This window comes from Scyliorhinus canicula, chromosome 20 (assembly GCF_902713615.1).
Source record: "Scyliorhinus canicula chromosome 20, sScyCan1.1, whole genome shotgun sequence".
In the NCBI taxonomy this organism is placed as follows: Eukaryota; Metazoa; Chordata; class Chondrichthyes; order Carcharhiniformes; family Scyliorhinidae; genus Scyliorhinus; species Scyliorhinus canicula.
The window spans coordinates 58,183,869-58,203,415 of NC_052165.1; the positions used below are offsets into that span (position 1 = coordinate 58,183,869).

At 41.1% G+C, this 19,547-nt stretch overlaps 1 protein-coding gene across 4 annotated transcripts in view; it reads right to left on the reverse strand.

Moving 5' to 3' along the window:
• dnm1l (dynamin 1-like) overlaps positions 1-19,547 on the reverse strand; it is a 72,689-nt gene that overhangs the window by 16,002 nt on the left and 37,140 nt on the right. For 3 of the 4 annotated variants that reach the window (XM_038780040.1, XM_038780039.1, XM_038780042.1), the window contains 7 exons: positions 19,337-19,543; positions 18,784-18,904; positions 18,236-18,391; positions 14,725-14,814; positions 7,672-7,764; positions 3,098-3,151; positions 2,260-2,337 (listed from right to left, as the gene is read on the reverse strand). In XM_038780040.1, coding sequence (XP_038635968.1) covers positions 2,260-2,337; positions 3,098-3,151; positions 7,672-7,764; positions 14,725-14,814; positions 18,236-18,391; positions 18,784-18,904; positions 19,337-19,543 — 799 coding nt within the window. The remainder of the gene's footprint in view (positions 1-2,259; positions 2,338-3,097; positions 3,152-7,671; positions 7,765-14,724; positions 14,815-18,235; positions 18,392-18,783; positions 18,905-19,336; positions 19,544-19,547) is intronic. The other variant, XM_038780041.1, reaches the window with a different exon arrangement.

Genomic DNA, 19,547 nt, shown 5'->3' on the forward strand with positions numbered 1-19,547 from the left:
TGTTGTGCCGAGCCATGATCACCCTACTCAAACCCACGTATCCACCCTATACCCCTAACCCAACAACCCCCCACCCCTTAACCTTACGTTGAAGCTTCTTTTCATCATACAAAAGAACAGATATAGGTGAAGATGGCCATTCATCCCATTATCTGCCCGCTCATCAAAGTCAAATATTTCTTAAATGATTTGTCTTGCTACCCTATCTGTTACCAATGCTGGTTATACTGTATGTGAACAATAATTTCCTTGCATCAGTATTCTAAGTGATTGCATTTATACTCCCTTCAACTTCCACAGTTTAACCTAGAATAGTATTCAGGGTTAACTTTTTTCTATACTGTTTGTTACATTACACATATGTACACGGTCATTGACCCCTGTGCCGATTGGAAGATGTTAGGAAAATTAGATTATAAATGTAGTGGGCAATTTAAGGGTTAAAAGCCTGGGGTTAGAATGGGTTTATTAAAAAATACATTTTGTTCGGCAGGGCCTGGGTGCTTTAGCAGCCAGCAGATGAAATTGATGAAAGAATGTGTTTTTCAGTCTAGGCTAATGCATAGTGATTTGCCTGGGAAAGTCCTTGGGGAGTTAATGCACTTTGCAGCCTGCAGAGATAAGGGGCCCAATTGAACAGCCACGCTGCGCCCGAAAAGCTGCGCGCCACGACGCAGCGTGGCCAGTAGAAGACAGGGGACCCCACTGTCAGGAACTTCCCAGCTCGCAACACCTCACTAGATCCAACGTGATCTTGCGTGACGTTGTGATGTAAATCCTGCACATTACAGACGGGATTACTTTTAGGCAAATCGGCATATCAAAGCGAGACAGCCAATTTCACTTTAATGTGCAGCTTCTCAAGGTACCTGAGGCGTTAGGAGACCTCGGTCGAAAGTCTTTCGGTACTGGTCTCCACAAAAAGGAATAGCACTCGTGGGGTCGCCCAGAGGATCGGAGACCCCCCCCCCCCCAAGTGCATGCCTCTGGGCAAGGTGGCATCCTGGCACTGGTGTCACCCAGGCACCACACAGTAGGCTTGACACCCTGGCATTGCCACGGTGCCCAGGTGGCACTGCCAGCTGGCAGGGACACTGCCACGGTGCCCAGGTGGCACTGCCAGCTGGCAGGGACACTGCCACGGTGCCATGCTGACATTTTCTATGTGGTAGCAATCAAGTCAGGGTGCCCTGCGCAGGTGTTGAGGGGGGTGGTTGGAGTTGGGGATCACAATGTGTTGGGACTTGGGGGTGGTGAGAGTTGGGGATCGCCGCTTTGGGTTCGCCAACTTTCCTGGGCGGCGCACCCTTGCCGCCAGCGGGATTCCCCGTTCTCGCCACCTGCCAATGGGATTTCCCATTGTGGCCACCCCACACCACCAGGAAACACACAGGCATCGGTGCGCTGCCGAAGCAACTGAGAATCCTGCCGGCAGAGAATCCAGCCCCCGATCTCTCCCAACGCTGAGCAGTTCCAGTGAGCGGAGCCCCTCAGTACACAAAACGGGCTACGTGCGGCCTCGGCCGAGTATTTCCTGCTGAGGTCCCCTTTCCAACGCCAGTGCCGTTTTATAGCATTGTGTTTCTCGGTGCTACAAGCTGGCTAAACGTGCTCTCTATGGGACTTTGTTCCCATTTAGTTAAACCCAGCCCAAATTGTTTTTAAGCTTGAGGAGATTCAGTAATTGCTGAGCAGAGCCAAGGGAGGCAGAGACATTTTGAAAGCATTAGAGAGGGAGTTGGTGGAGAAACTTTGGAGAGATGAGATAAGCCTTCTGATCTGCCTGATGCTGAGTCCACAATTCTCGCACAGTAAGACAGATCGGGGCTGTATGTTTCTTTTCTTGTTGTTTAATGGGAAATTGAGTATTAATGTTTTTAAGGTGTAAATTGTATACTGTTCTTTTTGGGTGTGAAGTTAAAAAGTTTAATATTGTAATGATATATTTTTTTTAATTTCAAAATAAGCACGCTCTATTTCTTCATGCAATCATTCCTAGAATGAATCATTCTTTCCGCACAGTCTTTCAAATAAACTAAAGTATTGGGGGTTTGGTCCAGTATCCTAGTCACTGTTGGGTCTGGTCTGGGATTGTAATACCAGTAAGCTTTTTTCACAAAAATGTCAACACATGAAAGTAGATGTAGGTACCTGAAAGCAGGAAAGGATTTTCCGGATATGAAAGACAAATTACAGGTGCTATTAGTTTATAAAAAAACATGAAGCCACAATAAAGCATGTCGCAGAGAGGTGACCAACCTTTCCCTCAAACTCAGCAGAAGCAACAGCAGATGTCTCCTGGGAAGGAGCAGACATAGCACTGGGAGCTTTAGTAGGCTGCAGCAAGTAAATAAAAGCGAGAAAATAAAAGGTGGTGAAAGGTGAATAAGTAAAATAACTACATTGTTTTGAAAAGCAATGGCATAACTTTTATGTCTGCTTCATAAAGTATTATTGATAATCTTTCAAGATCATCTCCTTACTGTGGATAGAGGTCAAGCTAACATACTGGACTAATGTGCACTATCAACTACACTAGTCGATAATTGGCAAAAAATGCAATATTTTCAGCCAAACAAAGATCCTTTTCAATCATATCCATTGCAATAAAACCCGCCAAAAGAAAACAATCCCCTTCCACCTGCTGCCAGCATAATTTTCTCCCAACATTCACGTCAGGTCTCTGTTCACACTGGGCAATGCGGTGGCGCAGTGGTTAGCATTGGTGCCTCGGGCGCCGAGGTCCCAGGTTCGATCCTGGCTCTGGGTCACTGTCTGTGAGGAGTTTGCACATTCTCCCCATGTTTGCGTGGGTTTCGCCCCCACAACCCAAAGCTGTGCAGGGCAGGTGGATTGGCCACGTTAAATTGCCCCTTAGTTGGAAAAAATGAATTGGGTACTTCAAATTTTAAAAAAAAAAGATCGTTGTTCACACTAATTTAAATTGGTTCCAACTGATTGATTGCCTTGTTTCTTTGCTACCGACAAAAATTAGGAATTAGCCATGTAGAGTTTAAATCTCTTCTAGTACCCCATAATGCAGGAGATTATGCAACTATACAACAGGGTATTGACTTTAATTTCCTTCAAATCTTACCTTATCTCGAGACAAAGAGTGTGAATCCCTTGCTAAACGGTTACGCCTTTGTTCCTAAGAAAAAACCATCACATTTTGTAAAAACAAAAGTCAGAAGATTTTGAAACTAAAATTAAACTTTTTTGATTTATGAATAGAATCCCTGTATTTTTTGCAGCCCCAGGGAAATCTATCAACTACCCAAAACTACATACTTTCAGATCTCTTTCAGAGCTGGGAGGGAGGGTGGACAGCTTCCAGCCTGCGCATGAGAGTTGCCCAGAAACAACACCTCTCAAATTTCCCCCTGGGTAAGCACCTGGCCTTCATCCAGTGTCTCCCCAGTCCTGAAATCAGGAACTCTGGTGTCCTGAAATGATGTTACAACACACTGCACCATTGCAGCTAGAAATATATTTAAATCTGGATCAGGTTATCAGTAGACAGGCACATTGGTACCATTGCATTGGGTGCCACCCAATTGCCACCATTCATCCTGTGAAATAAATATTTTCTCTGTTCCCAATTTTGCTTTTAGAAAATAAAAACATAGAAAATAGAAACAGGAGTAGGCCATTTGGCCGTTCAAACCTGCTCTGCCATTCATTACGATCATCAAATTCAATACCCTGATCCCACCTTCTCCCCATATCCCTTGATCCCTTTAGCCCCAAGAGTTATATTAAATTAATTCTTGAAATTACACAATGTTTTGGCCTCAACTACTTTCTGTGGTAGTGAATTCCACAGATTCTCCACTCTCTGGGTAAAGAAATTTCTCCTCACCTCAGTCCGAAAAACTATGACCTCTAGTTCTGGACTCCTCCTACCATCTGGAACATTCTTTCTGAATCTACCTTGTCTAATCCTGTTAGAATTTTATAAGTTTCTCTGAGATCTTTCACTCTTCTAAACGCCAATGAATATAATCCGAACTGATTTAGTCTCTCCTTCGATTTATCTAATCTGTGTGTTACTGTCACTTCTTCTCTATCGTCATTATGGAAAGAGTAGAGATTGAGGAGTAGAAACTTCAGCCTGATGGTTGTGATTTTTTTTTAAAGCCAGTCTTACTGACAGATGATTCAGGCAGCTTTGTGGTTCCAATTGTTTTTTTGAAGTCTGGCAGAATAGCATGAAGCTGCCCGAAAGTCAACAGCAGCAATTCCTATTCACAGCAATTGTCATCAGAATGCTGTTGGTTGAATATCTGGTCGCAAAATGTAATCAAAATCCCCAATCCGATTTTAAAACCACTGGATGCTGGTGTGAGGGGAACTGTCAAGGTTTAGGACCACAAAATTAAATACCAGTTCACTTCTGAAAACTCTCTTTTGAATCTAAACCAACATATAAATGGCAGTCTAAATTTTCATTATACCCTAAAGTGGGCGCAATTCTGGTGATATGCTGTGTTGATGTACACGATGCTCGAGAACTTTGGTTTAATCAAAATAAATGTACGAAACTAAAAACCAGGAGTGATGCAAAACAGGGTGTTGGCTCACTATCGCCCATTTTATTACACTTGCAAAGTCCGAGAATAAAATCCCTATTTGTCAGTAAGATATTGCTTAAAGAAAGGTTTTCCAAATCTCTACTTCATCCTAGGTTCATCTCATCCTGCACCATCCTGTATAAAATCTAGCAGAAGGTGGCTGTGCTTTGGGACTATAATTTGTTTGAGGGAAGGATTCCCTATCATTGTAACTTTGGCCCAAAAAATCCATTGAAGTCACAGAGAAACAGCATCAAGGGCTTTTAACATAAGGGTCTTTATAGAAACTCAATCCTATGACTTAAATGCTTCTGGACATGATTTGTAGGATATTGCTGTCACAATTTTTTTGCTGATGGAAATTCTTATTAATTTTTTCCACTTATTTTGCCTGTTTCTCACACACCATAAACTAGAATATTTAATAAAATACAATTTCCACATCTTTTTAGTGTGACTATATCACATCATCATATGGAACCTGTGGGGATAGGCTGCAAATTCAGTGTACCACACAATTTGTGTCTGGGGAAGGGATAACCACCCAGTTCTTGAGTTTGTACCACATATCGCTCTGCTCTGAAAAGTTCAAATCAACAATTCAATCTGCATTTTTCAAGAGCTGCTGGTAGATGTCCGGTTGACAAATTCTGTGGGTAGTGTCAATAGTATAAAAGGGGCAGATGCCATTTATGGTATATTATGGGTTGGTGTCAGAGAAGTCAGGTTGCATTAGCTACAGAGTTGAATTGTTTTGTAAATGTAGTGATTTCCATTTCAGTTGCATGCTTTGTGATTAATTATCCTCAGAGAATCAGCATTGGGCATCTAATTTTATCACTGTAACAGTCATTCTGCCTACTATATAGTGATAATAATCTTTATTGTCACAAGTAGGCTTACATTAATACTACAATGAAGTTACTGTGAAAAGCCCCTAGTCGCCACATTCCGCCGCCCATTCGGGTACAGGGAGGGAGAATTCAGAATGTCTAAATTACTGAATAGCACACCTTTTTGGGACTTGTGGGAGGAAACCAGGGCATCCGGAGGAAACCCACGCAGAACGGGGAGAACGTGCAGACTCCGCACAGACAGTGACCCCAACGGGGAATCGAACCTGGGACCCTAGCGCTGTGAAGCAACAGTGCTTTGCATGCAGGTATAATTAAAGACGACAAAACGTACATTTATAGAGCAACTTTCGCGATTTCCCAAATTGCTTCTCAGCCAATTAAGTACTTGAGTTGTTATAGTCGCTGGTATAAGGTAGGCAATATTTGCAAATGGAAGAGCAGACTTGGCAGCTGACATACCGCTGCTCCTAATACGTATATTTGTATGCCACTCTGGATGGATGAGATGAATCAGGCTTGACGACCGTTGTCATTTATAATTATCTTGTGAACAGAGGATGGAATCATGGTTCGAGTTCCGTTTATTTTGTTGCTAATGGAAGTTTACTGTGAGTAGGCTTTGTGGGGTGAAATTTCAGATTTCCAGCAGTATTTTGCTTTTGTAATAGATTATCAACCTGCAAATCCTTCCAATACATCTATGGCAGGCAGTACGAGTGGGAGAGTCTCGTTATCAGCCAATGCTACAGACGGCAACGGTAAACCCTTGCAGTACCTTACCCAAACATTACCACGGACCAGCAAATGCAAGTACATGGCTGCCAATGCCGTCTTAGGGCATGGTACCTAAAGAGAGAGAGGGGTACAACCATAGACTGCTTGAGTACAGACGGTAGCTCAATAATTCATTGCCATCAAGTCTGCACTAGCTCTTTGCTAGATGAATTCAAAATGAATCCCATTGCCCTGCATTTTCTTCTGCTTCAAATATTTATCTATTTTTCCCTTAAAGGATATAATGATTTTTCCCTCAAACATCCCTGGACAAAACATTATATGTGTTATTAGCACTAGGCATAAAGACATTTTGGCTAACATCACTCTTTGCATCAAGTTGATAACACTCATTACAAAAATTCTAATCAGAAGACAGGCTTTCCCTATTTACTATATCATAACCCAATATTTAAATAACCTATATTAAATGATTCTTTGTTCCAATGTAAATAATCCTCATACTTCAAATTTCTTTTATAATTATAGTTTCCTACCCCTGACTTCATCCTGCCTTACAGTTTGAAGTGTTTTCAATTGCAAAGTGTAGTGTCATGTAAAATGCCTTTTATAGAAGCCCAAGATTTTCTGTAATAAATGTATGCATAATATTAATGAGATCACTAAACAGTTTTGCAATACAATATTTAATATTTGGTAGTCAAGATGAGTGGTCAACACTGAGAAATCGCTAAACAGTTTCGCAATATGATATTTATTAACATTTGGTAGTCAAGGTGTGTAGTCAGTACTGAGAAATGTATTACTTCCATTTTGGCACCAATGGCCAACATTAAATATCCAAGGCCAATAACCAAAAGAAATGCAGTCCACCAGCTTGACTTGAAATCTAAAAAATGACACCATGTAACATAAATAGGAAAGCTTACTTAGAAATATCTAAGAGTGGAAATTAATTCAGCCAAATGTTTATTTCTAGCTGTAAAATTTGTAAATAAAGTTAGAGGAGTTCAAGACAATATTACATTATGGATTTTCAGAGTTTAAGACATAACTTCTTTGTTCCATAAGTCTTTTAATTTATTCCCAAATATTAATCCCTTATTTTATTTTCTGAGTTACCAAGATCAACTTATATTATATTTTTAAACAAGTGCAAGTATTTGCTCTAATGAGCGGTATTGTATAGCATACTTATACACAGCAAGCAATAAAGTAGGTAACCTCTTTTCTATGCAAGACGGAAAGTAATTAAAATCCCAAATCTTACCACCATCAATGGAAATGCTTGGAGAATGAGACATTATAAAGAATCAGTCAGTACCACCATCGTTTGGTTTTAATGAACTGCTAATTAAAAATGTTTCTGTACAATTATTTATTGTTGCCGCTTCCCTATAAAATAGCATTTAAAAAATAAAGGCAGCACATAATTGGTCAGAATTCGTCAATGAGAATGCATATTCAGTCATCAGAATTTTACAAACATGATGCATAGATCTTACCTCAATGTTACTGTTTAAAACACCACAGGCATCTGCAAAATCAGGGTGTTTTGTGTTGATGTATGCAAGCTCAATGGCTACCAAATTGTGAACCTAGAAATGAATAATTAAAAAGATCTTTATGCAAAGGTTCAGATTAATAAACCAGATGGTATCACTCATACTAAACACAGGTTAAATCTAGTTTTCTTGTATCTTAGGAGCTAAATAATATTTAACATCATTCATGTTCTCCCAGAAGCTTCAACATCTCTACTTAACCCATTTATAACAGAAGTCGACAGGGACCCTGGTTCAATTCCAGCTTTAGGTCATTGTCTGTGAGGAGTTTGCACAATTGCCCCGTGTCTGCGTAGGTTTCCTCCGACAGTCCAAAGATGTGCAGGTTAGGTGGATTAGTGTCCAAAAAAGAGGTTATGTTAAGGGGTTATTGGGTTAGGGCGGGGGAAGTGAGTTTGGATGGAGTACTCTTTCAGAGGGTTGGTGCGAATGGGCCAAATGGGATTCTATGATTCTATGAAACACTTGTAATACAAGTAACATGGCATATATATTTGCTATCAACAGTTTGCAACCAATATAAATACATAGCCAATAGATTAATGCTGTGTGTATCTAAACACTTCACAGAATCACAGAATTGTTACTGCACAGAGGGTGTCTCTATTGTTTCTGCACTGGCTCTCCATTGGGGCAATTTATCTAGTGCCCCAGCTTTCTCCCCATAGCCCTGCACATTTTTTCCTTTTCAGATAATCATCCCATCCCCTCCTGAGTGCTTTGATTAAGCCTGCCTCCAACACACACTCAAGACAGTGCATTCAAGATCCTAACCACATCCTGCATGAAAAAGTTTTTCCTTAGGGCGCCATTGCTTCATTTGTTATTTTACATCTGTGCCCTCTTGTTGTTGTTGACACTTCCACAAATGGGACCATTCTTCTCTATCCACTGCGTCTGGACCCTCATAATTTTGAATACTTCTTTCAAATCTTCTTTCAACCTTCTTTTCTTGAAGGTTCTCCACTCCATCTCCGCAACTGAAGATGCTCATCCTTGAAACCACTCTCATTAACTTTTTCTACGGTCTCCATAATGCCTTCACATCTTTCCTAAAGTGTGGCGCCCACTACTGGGTGCGCGATATTAGTTGAGGAGTGTTGAACATAACCTCCTTGCTTTTATTTTCTAAGCCCTTTTAATCGAGCCACAGATACTGTAAGCTTTATTCACCACTCTCTAAACCTGTCCTGACACCTTCAATGATTTATGCTCATATACACCCAGGTCTCTTTGCTCCTGAATCACTTCACACTTTGCTGCATTAAATTTCAACTGCCCCTTTTCCGTCCACTCAACCAACTTGTATATGTCCGTTTGTAGTTTTACATTATCATTCTGACAGGTCACAACGCTTCCAAGTTCCGTATCATCCGGAAATGTTGAAATTGTGCCCTGTAAGCAAGGTCTAGGTTATTAATATATATCAGGAAAAACAAGGGTTTCTACACTGACTCCTCGAGAACTCCAGTACAAACTTTCCTCCAATCCAAAATCCATCCATTAATCGTACACTCGGTTTCCTGTCACTCAACCAATATTGCATCATGCTGCTACTGTCCTTTTTATTCCATCAGCTGTAACTTCGCCCACAAGTCTGTCATGCAGCACTTTGTCAAGTGCCTTCGGGAAGCTCCAATATGACAAAGCAGAATGACAGAAGTCGACAACATATAAAATAAGTAATTCAGCTAATCATGTTCAAAAGGTTCTTTGCTCGAGCAGTCTGAAACGAAACCTATTTATTCTTTAAAAGATGCAATAGACTATTTTGCAAATGCTCTACACAACCACGTGTTACCTACTTCCCTCGATAAGATGAGCTTATTCATTGAACTGGGAGTCATCGGACTCGAAACGTTAGCTCTTTTCCCTACAGATGCTGCCAGACTTGCTGAGATTTTCCAGCATTTTCCCTTTCGTTTCAGATTCCAGCATCCGCAGTAATTTGCTTTTATTCATTGAACTACTGCAGGCCCTACGTTGATGGTGTTCCCACAATGGTATTAAATAGATACATTTAGGGTTTTCGACCAATGACAATGGCAAAAAACAGCAATATATGTCCCAAGTCTCCAACAATTCTCTGTGTAAAGGAATTTCTCCTAACTTTCGAATAGTACTTCCCAACCCTGTGAGTTCTACCATTGAAAAGGACATGGGCAATTTTTGATTTGATTTGTTGTCACATGTATTCGTATAAAGTGAAAATTATTGTTTCTTGCATGCTGTACAAACAAAGCATACTGTACATAGGGAAGGAAGGAGAGACTGCAGAATATAATGCTACAGTGTAGCACGGTGTAGAGAAAAGATCAACTTAATACAAGGTAGGTCCATTCAAAAGTCTGATGGCAGTAGGGAAGAAGCTGTTCTTGAGTCGGTTGGTACGTGACCTCAAACTTTGCTATCTTTTTCCTGACGGAACAAGGTGGAAGAGAATGTGTCCGGGGTGTGTTGGGTCCTTAATTATGCTGGCTGCCTTTTTGAGGCAGCGGGAGTTGTAGACAAAGTCGATGGATGGTTTACGTGATGGATTGGGCTACATTCACAACATTTTGTAATTTCCTGCGGTCTTGGGCAGAGCAGGCTCCATACCAAGCTGTGATACAACCAGAAAGAATGCTTTCTATGGTGCATCTGTAGAAGTTGGTGAGAGTCGTAGGTGACATGCCAAATTTCCTTAGTCTTCTGAGAAAGTAGAGTCGTTGGTGGGCTTTCTTAACTGTAGTGTCAGCATGGGGGGACCAGGACAGGTTGTTGGTGATCTGGACACTTAAGAACTTGAAGCTCTCGACCCTTTCTACTTCGTTCCCATTGATGTAGACAGGGTCATGTTCTCCACTACGCTTCCAGAAATCGATGACAATCTCCTTTGTTTCGTTGACATTGAGGCAGAGATTATTGTCGTTGCACCAGTTCACCAGTTCACCAGATTCTCTATCTCATGTACTCTGTCTCGCCATTGTTTGAAATCTGACACACTGCTGTGGTGTCATCAGCAAATTTGAAAATCGAGTTGGAGGGGAATTTGGCCACACAGTCACAGGTGTACACGGAGTATAGTAGAGGGCTGAGGACAGAGCCTTCTGGGGCACCGGTGTTGAGGTTGATCGTAGAGAAGGTTTGGTTGCCTATCCTTACTGATTGTGGCCTGTGGGTTAGAAAGTTCAGGATCCAGTCGCAGAGGGAGGAGCCGAGCCAAGGCCACGGAGTTTGGAGATGAGTTTTGCAGGAATGATGGTGTTGAAGGGTGAGTTGTAGTCGATAAATTGGAGTCTGACATACGTGTCTTTGTTATCTAGGTGTTCCAGGATAGAGTGCAGGGCCATGGAGATGGTGTCTGCTGTGGACCTGTTGCAGCACAGTTTTCAATAATGGGGTACCAAACACTGCATGCAGTTATCCAAATCTGCCCTAATAACAGCTGTGTGCAAATTTATAGTTTCTGTTTTGCACTGTATACTCCATGCTCCAATTTTAAAAACCTCAACTGTGTTAAATTATATGCAGCACCCGACTGCCCATTCTGCCAAACCTTTATGGTGTTCTGCACCTTTTGGCAAACCTCATTTTAGTGTTGTCATCAAATTTAGATATTGTGCTCTTTATCCCCAGATTCAATGTGATCACGAGAATGCAAACACCTTCACGTTTGACTTCAAATAGCTCACCATTCTGGCATACCATACTGTTGTTTATTTCACTGTCATTGGGTTAAATCCTAAATTTAACGACAATACCATTGTGGGAACACCATCAACACAGGACTATAGCAGTTCAATGAGAAAGCCAATTAATATTATCGAGGAATGGGCAACAAATCAAAGTCATTTAATTTAAACACATCTATAAACTTTCCTCGGCCTGTTTCTGCTCCATTGGAAATATTTCAAGCTTTTCGAGCATTATTTTTCCACTATAAGGTTTCTACAGCTTAATATTTTTTCAATAATGGGGTACCAAAAACTGCATGCAGTTATCCAAATCTGCCCTAACAACTGCCGTGTGCAAATTTATAGTTTGTTTTGCACTGTATACTCTATGCTTCTATTTTAAAAACCTCAAGTGTTTTAAATTATATACAGCACCTGACTGTCCATTCTGCCAAACCTTTATGGTGTTCTGCACCTTTTGGCAAACCTCATTTTAGTGTTGTCATCAAATTTAGATATTGTGCTCTTTATCCCCAGATTCAAATCATCAACAAATATCTAAAGCAGAAACAATGATGTCTGGGAGATACCATTTTTTATTCTTCTTCAACCTGAAACCCCAAATCTCAAACCCTGGTTTCTTGTCCACTGGCAAATTTCTTATTGCTGCTGCATTTCCTGCTATAGCATAAATCTGAATAGGGACATAGGTCTTAGAGCAGGAGTATGCCCTTTCAGCTTGCTCTGCAACTTGGATTAGATGGCGGCTGATTTGATTGTGGTCTCAACTTCACTTCCTGTCTGACCCCAATAACCCTCAATTCCCTTGCCTATGTAAACTCTAACTCAGTCTTCAATAAATTCAATAATCCCAGACTACACTGCTTTCTGGGGAAGAGAGTTTCACAGAAACAACCCTCCGAGAGAGAAAATTCTCATATCCGTCTTAAAAGAGAGACAGTTTATTTTTAAGCCGTGCTCTCAACTTTTAGTCTCCTCCATAAGAAGAAACATAAGAGGATAGAAGGTTCTATAGCCAAATTTGCAGATGACACAAAAGTATCATTGCAACGAGGAAATAAGAACCCAAAATGTGGCAGATGGAGTTTAACGTGGATAAGTGCAAGGCCATGCATTTTGGTCGGAAAATGGGAATGCAACTTATTATCTAAATGGGGAGTGACTTTGGGGTGCTCCATTGCAGAGGGATCTGGGGGTCTTCGTTCATGAGTCACAGAAAACTAAGATGCAGGTACAGCAGATAATAAAGAAAGAGAATGGAATGTTGGTATTTATAGCTAAAGGAATAGAATATAAAGGTAAGGAAGTGTTGTTGCAACTATACAAGACATTGGTGAGACCATAGCTGGAGTAAAGAGAACAGTTTTGGTGCCCTTGTTTGAGGAAAGATGTAGTGGCGTTGGAGGCAGTTCAGAGGAGGTTCACTAGGCTGAGTCCAGGGATGAGGGCAGCACTGTGGATAGCACAATTGCTTCACAGTGCCAGGGTCCCAGGTTCGATTCCGGCTTGGGTCACTGTCTGTGTCGAGTCTGCACATCCTCTTGGAAAGAGCATCGTACCCAAGGTCAACACCTCCACCCTATCCCCATAACCCAGTAACCCCACCAAACACTAAGGGCAATTTTGGACACTAAGGGCAATTTATCATGGCCAATCCACCTAACCTGCACATCTTTGGAATTTTCTGCCCAAGTGAGGTGGATGCTGGGACAGAGAGTAAATACGAGGAGTGAGACAAACTTTTAATTGGTAATGGGTTGAAGGGTTATGGAGAACGGGCAGGACGGTGGAGTTAGGCCAAGATGAGATCAGCTATGATCGAATGGTGGACCAGACACGATGGGCCAAATGGCCTAATTCTGCTTCTATATCTTAAGATCCTCAGGATCTTATATTTTTCAATAAGATCACCTCTCATTCTTTTAAACTCCAATGGGTATAGGCGCACCAGTTCAAACTTTCCTCATAAGATACACCTTTTATTCCAGGAATGAGCCAAGTGAACCTACTCAGTCTGCTTCTAACACAATTAGATCCTTTTTCAAATAAGGAGATCAGTACTCCAGATGAGGTTCCACAAAGATCCTGTACAGCTGCAATAAAACGTCTCTACTTTTATATTTCATCCCCATTGCCATAAATGCTAACATTCTATTTTCCATCCTAATCACTTGCTGTGCCTATATACTAACTTTATACGCTACACGTTGCAGGACACCAAGATCCCTCAGTACTAATGAGTTCTGCAATCTCTCAGCATATTAAATAGTATTCTGCTTTTTTATTCTTCCACATTATACTCCCATCTTCCAATTTCTGCCCACTCACTTCACTTATCAATATCCCTTTGTAGACTTTTATCCCCTCTCACTTGCTTTCCTACCTATCTTGGTGTCATCTGCAAATTTAGCGACCATACATTCGGCACCTTCATCCAATTCATTGAAACAGAATGTAAATAGTTGAGGCCAACAACTGAGCCCTGTGGTACTCCATTTGTTCAGCTTGCCAACCCAAAAAAGACCCATCATACCTAACCTCAGCTTGATAGCTGGCCAATCCTCTATCCACACTAATATGTTACCCCCTCCTTTGTTTTATTCTTTGATGAAGCACCTCATCAAAGGCCGTTTGGAAATCCAAACACACGACACCTATAGGTTCCCCTTTATCCACATTGCGTGCTACTTCCTCAAGGAATGCTAATAAATCAGTTAACCAGAATTTCACTTTTACAAAACCATGTTAATTCTGCTTGATCCCATTATGATTTTTCTAGGTATCCTGCTATAATCTTCTTAATAATGGATTCTAGCAATCTCGCTCTGTCCGCCGTTAGGCTGAATGGCCTATAGTTTACCGCTTTCTGTTGCCCTCCTCTCTCAAATAAAGATGTTACATTTACTATTTTCCAGTCCAGTTGCAACCTTCCAGAATCTAAGGAATTTTGGAAGATTATAACCAACGCTATCTTTGAGCCACCTCTTTTACGATTTGGCATGCAGGGTGTATTTTTGTAACATAACTCCTGTGAAAAACCTCAAACACTTTGATGGATCAGATTCCTGCAAACTATTTCCCTTTTGTATTAGTTTTATTGTAAACTGGAAGATTTTCAACCAGATTATTCTCAGTGTAATATTGCAGATTGAATGAAGAAGATAAAAATAACAATGTTAACTACAGGAGCATCTTAATACCATGAAAAGATTGCTCAGAGTCACAAAAAGAGAGAAAACTTTGTTTCATTTGCATAGAGTCCACCTCCAGTTCAAATCTGCATACAGATATTGTGATTTATATTGTAGAAACTTACCATATCATTAGTAACAGGTAATCTCCTGCGTAACAGTGATGTCACAACCTCTACTATGGCATCATGGAGTTTTGGAAAACGGAGCAATTCCTACACAGAAATAGCATCATCAGTTCAAAATTCAGTTTGATTCAAGGAGAATTCAACATTCCATGTAAAATACTGACCAAAGATCAATTCTGCTGAACAGATCAATTTCAACCAAATTAGGTGAAAATCTTTTAGGTCTAGGACATTACAACCACTTACAGCAAACAAAATGTATTTTGTTTTCTTCAGGTTTGTGGTGAAAACACTATGCCAGAGGAAGCATTACCCTGGGTCTCTGGATTACTAGTCCAACGACAATACCACTACACTGCCTCCACCTTCTCCGACATTCAGTGAGATCATTGCTGTTCGACTTCAAAACCATCTTTTTTGCACTATCCCCATATCTCTTGATATTTTTAATATGTAGAAACTTACTGATCTCAGTCTTGAACATACTATACGACTGAGTATTCACAGCCCTCTGTAGTAGCGAATTCCAAAGGTTCATCAATCTCTAAGTGAAGAAATTCCTCTTAAAGTCAGTTCAAAACGGCCTGCCCCATATTGTAAAACTGTGTTCCCTGTTTCTAGAGCTCCCTGCCGAGGAGAAAAATCTTTCCTGTATCGGTTGGAGAGAATTCTCAGGGACAGGATTTATATCCATTTGGAAACAAATCAGTGATAGATAGCATGGTTTTGTGAAGGGGAGGTCGTACCTCACTAACTTGATCGAGTTTTTTGAGGAAGTGGCAAAGATGATTGATGAGTGGAGAGTGGTGGATGCTGTTTACATGGACTTCAGTAAAGCCTTTGACAAGGTGCCTCATGGCAGACTGGTACAAAAGGTGAAGTCACACGGGATCAGAGGTGAGGTGGTAAGATGGATACAGAACTCGGTCACAGAAGGCAAAGGGTAGCAGTAGAAGAGTGTTGTTTACTAATATTCATTTCTTGCAGTTCCTCATTTATACTGATCCCTTGATTTTTCTGGGGGGAGACTTTTAGAGACTATCATTAAGGAGAGGGTGCTGGGGAAACTTAAAGGTCTGAAGGTGGATAAATCACCCAGATCGGATGGACTATGCCCCAGGTTTCTAAAGGAGGCATTAGCAGTGATCTTTCAGGAATCACTGAAGGCAGGGAGAGTCCCAGAGGATTGGAAAATGGCTAATGTAACATCCCTGTTTAAGAAGGGAGGGAGACAGAAGGCAGGAAAGTATAGGTCAGTTAGCCTGACTTCAGTCACTGGTAAGATTTTAGAGTCTATTATTAAGGATGAGATTGCGGAGAACTTAGAAGTGCATGATAAAATTGGACTGAGTCAGCACAGATTGGTCAAGGGAGATCATAACTGTCAAATCTAGAGCAGCACGGTGGCCTAGTGGTTAGCACAACCGCCTCACGGCGCTGAGGTCCCAGGTTCGATCCCGGCTCTGGGTCACTGTCCGTGTGGAGTTTGCACGTTCTCCCCGTGTCTGCGTGGGTTTCGCCCCCACAACCCAAAAATGTGCAGAGTAGGTGGATTGGCCACGCTAAATTGCCCCTTAATTGGAAAAAATAATTGGCTAATCTAAATTTATAAAAAAAAAAAAAAATAAATAAATAACTGTCAAATCTATTAGAATTCTTTGAGGAGGTAACGAGGCAGTTAGACAAAGGAGAACCAGTGGATGTGATCTGTTTGGATTTCCAAAAGGCCTTTGACAAGGTGCCGCATAGGAGACTGCTAAATAAGATATTAGGGGCAAGGTACTGGCATGGATAGAGGATTGGCTGACTGGCAGGCAGCAGAGAGTAGGGATATGGTGGTGCTTTTCAGGATGGCAGCTGGTGACTAGTGATGTTCTGCAGGGGTCAGTGTTGGGACCACAGCTATTCACGATATACATTAATGATCTGGAAGAAGGAACTGAGGGCACTGTTGCTATGTTTGCAGATGATACAAAGATATGCAGAGGGACAGGTTGTGTCGAGGAAGCAGAGGACCTGGACAGGTTAGGAGAGTGGGCAAAGAAGCGGCAGATAGAATACAATGTGGAAAAGTGTGAGGTTATGCACTTTGATAGGAAGAATAGAGACATAGAATATTTTCCAGATGGGAAACGGATTTGGAAATCAGAAGCACAAAGGGACTTGGAGTCCTCGTTCAGGATTCTCTTACAGTTAACATGCAGGTTCAGTTGGCAGTTAGGAAAGCAAATTCAATGTTAACATTCATGTCAAGAGAGTTAGAATGCAAGAGCAGGGATGTGCTATTGATGCTGTACAAGGGTCTGGTCAGACCCCATTTGGAATATTGGGAGCAGTTTTGAGGCCCGTATCTAAGGGAGGATGAGCTGGTCTTGGAGAGGGTCCAGAGGAAGTTCCCAAGAATGATTCCCGGAATTAGGTGCTTGTCATACGAGGAGCGGTTGAGGACTTTAGGTCTGTACTCGTTGGGAGTTTAGAAGGATGAGGAGTATTTCATTGAAACTTACAGAATACTGAGAGGCCTAGATGGAGTGAACGTGGAGAGGATATTTCCACTAGTAGGAGAAACTAGTACATGAGCGCACGGCCTCAGGCTGAAGGGACGGTCCTTAAAACAGAAATGAGGAGGAATCGCTTCCAACAGAGGGTGGTGAATCTGTGGAACTTACTGCCGCTGAAGGTTGTGGAGGCCAACTCACTGAGTGTCTTTAAGACAGAGATAGATTGGTTCTTGATTAATAAGAGGATCAGGGATTATGGGGAGAAGGCAAGAGAATGGGGATGAGAAACATATCAGCCATGATTGAATGGTAGAGTAGACAGTGGGCCAAATGGCCTAATTCTGATCCTTAGTCTTATGGTGACGCTAACCTAAGGAGTGTGACTGCCTTCTGGAATAAGTATCTAAATAAATTTCCCCTTTTCTGATGCAATGTTGGCAGCTCGGCTCTACCTCATTAATGCTGAGCCGAAGCTCTGCAAGCCACAGACACTTACTACATATGTGGATGCCATGGGTTGCAGTGGCATCCAGTAGCCCCACATACTGCAACCATTATACATCACTCATCCTGCCATCTTTGTTAATTAAAAATACTTTTCTAAATCAATTTATAGTTACCCTCGTCACCAAACTCCCTCACTCACAAACTCCCAGCTTCACACTCTGTGGACTCAAGGAGCACTGCGACATCCCTATCTTTTATGCTCTTTGAAAGAAAATGATGAGTCAGCTCTGTTAAAGGTCAGAAACCTACCTAATTAACTAGTTACAGCTGTTCTCAGAGAGCTTGTATCCCTGTGTAAGAAACTTAACTTACCTCCTAACTTAAACAGTAATTTTTTTATAGTATGTACTATTTCTCAACAAAGTCCCCTGAACTGATATTCAAGTGACCAGTAAATTACACCAAAAGAATCACTCAAAATCAGCTCCTCCCAAGAATACTTTCAGCCTAAGTTAACAGTTGTGGCACTAAATAAGAGGCCAACTGAGTGGCTTGGGTACCTGTGTACTGTATGTGCTGCAATGTTGTATAATCCTTTGCATTTCCTCATGGACCAATTCAACACATCGCAAGCTGGGCTCCTCCAGGCGTTTGATTTGTCGTTTCACTAACAACTCAAAAGAGATTTCGGGAACAAAAAGTGCTGGACGTGGGCCCTAAACCAAACACATTTAGTTAATAATTCATTCTTCCTGAAATAAAAAAATTATAATGCTCAAGTTCTAAAAGAATATTCAAAATGATGCATCAAAACTCTCTCATGACAATTTTTTATAAAGGAGGTGGATAGAGCCAGAAAAGATATACCATATGCAAAGAAATGTATAATTTTAAAAAACCAAGAGGAGATTTAATGCAATCTGTACTATTGTCAATGAATAGAGAAAGTGTCATCATTATAAAAGCAGAAAAAACATACAAAGCACATGAATATGACAGGCTGAAGAAAAGCAAAGAGCACAACCAAAAACTGGGCCAGTACAAAATAATTGTTAAGGGAATGACAGACGTTTTTCTTGTTGATGCTGAACGAGTACTGACTACTCACAGTGGCGTTCCTAATTGCAGTGAGAATGTCAATAGTGTTGAGACCACCCAAAGCATCTACGGATTCTAAAGTACGTCCAAATGTTTCATGAAAAATGTAGCATATTCTCGCTCCTCCACAACTAGAAAGAAACAGAAATTGTGATCATACGGTATTCCCATGATTCTGAAAAATCTTTAGTGAAAGCCTAGTGCTTCTGAAAATAATATTTTTATCACAGTAAGTGACATTGTAAATACACAACTTTACAGGAAAATGATTCAACTTAACCACTTTAGGAAAGCTTTTCATGTGTAAGCAGACTATTCATATCAACAGGAGGGAACTCATGACAAGGTTTTGGCCCACAATCTGAGGTAGTCAGGCAACATAGGCTAACTCAAATTTATTTTTTCATCCTCAAAAATCCTTAAACTCCATGGCATAATATTATGATAATTTATATTGTATAAAACACTACATCAAAGCTAAATGTTAACGAGCAATACTTAGTATACCTCAGAGAAGCACTAACACCAGACGCAAAGGATAATAAAATAGCAGCTATGCTTACAGTTCCGAAGTTTCAATGTATTTTGCTGTTCCCTCAATTGTGTGGCAATATTCTGCTGCAAACTTCGTGATGAGCTGCAGCAATGTTGCACTCTTGTCTTCCACTGGTTCACCATAGCTGTTCAGTAAAGACTGATACTGAGCAGCCAGGACATTTATCCTGGTCTTAAGCTCTGGCAAGCAATCTCGGATATGGTGCATTAGTAATCTAC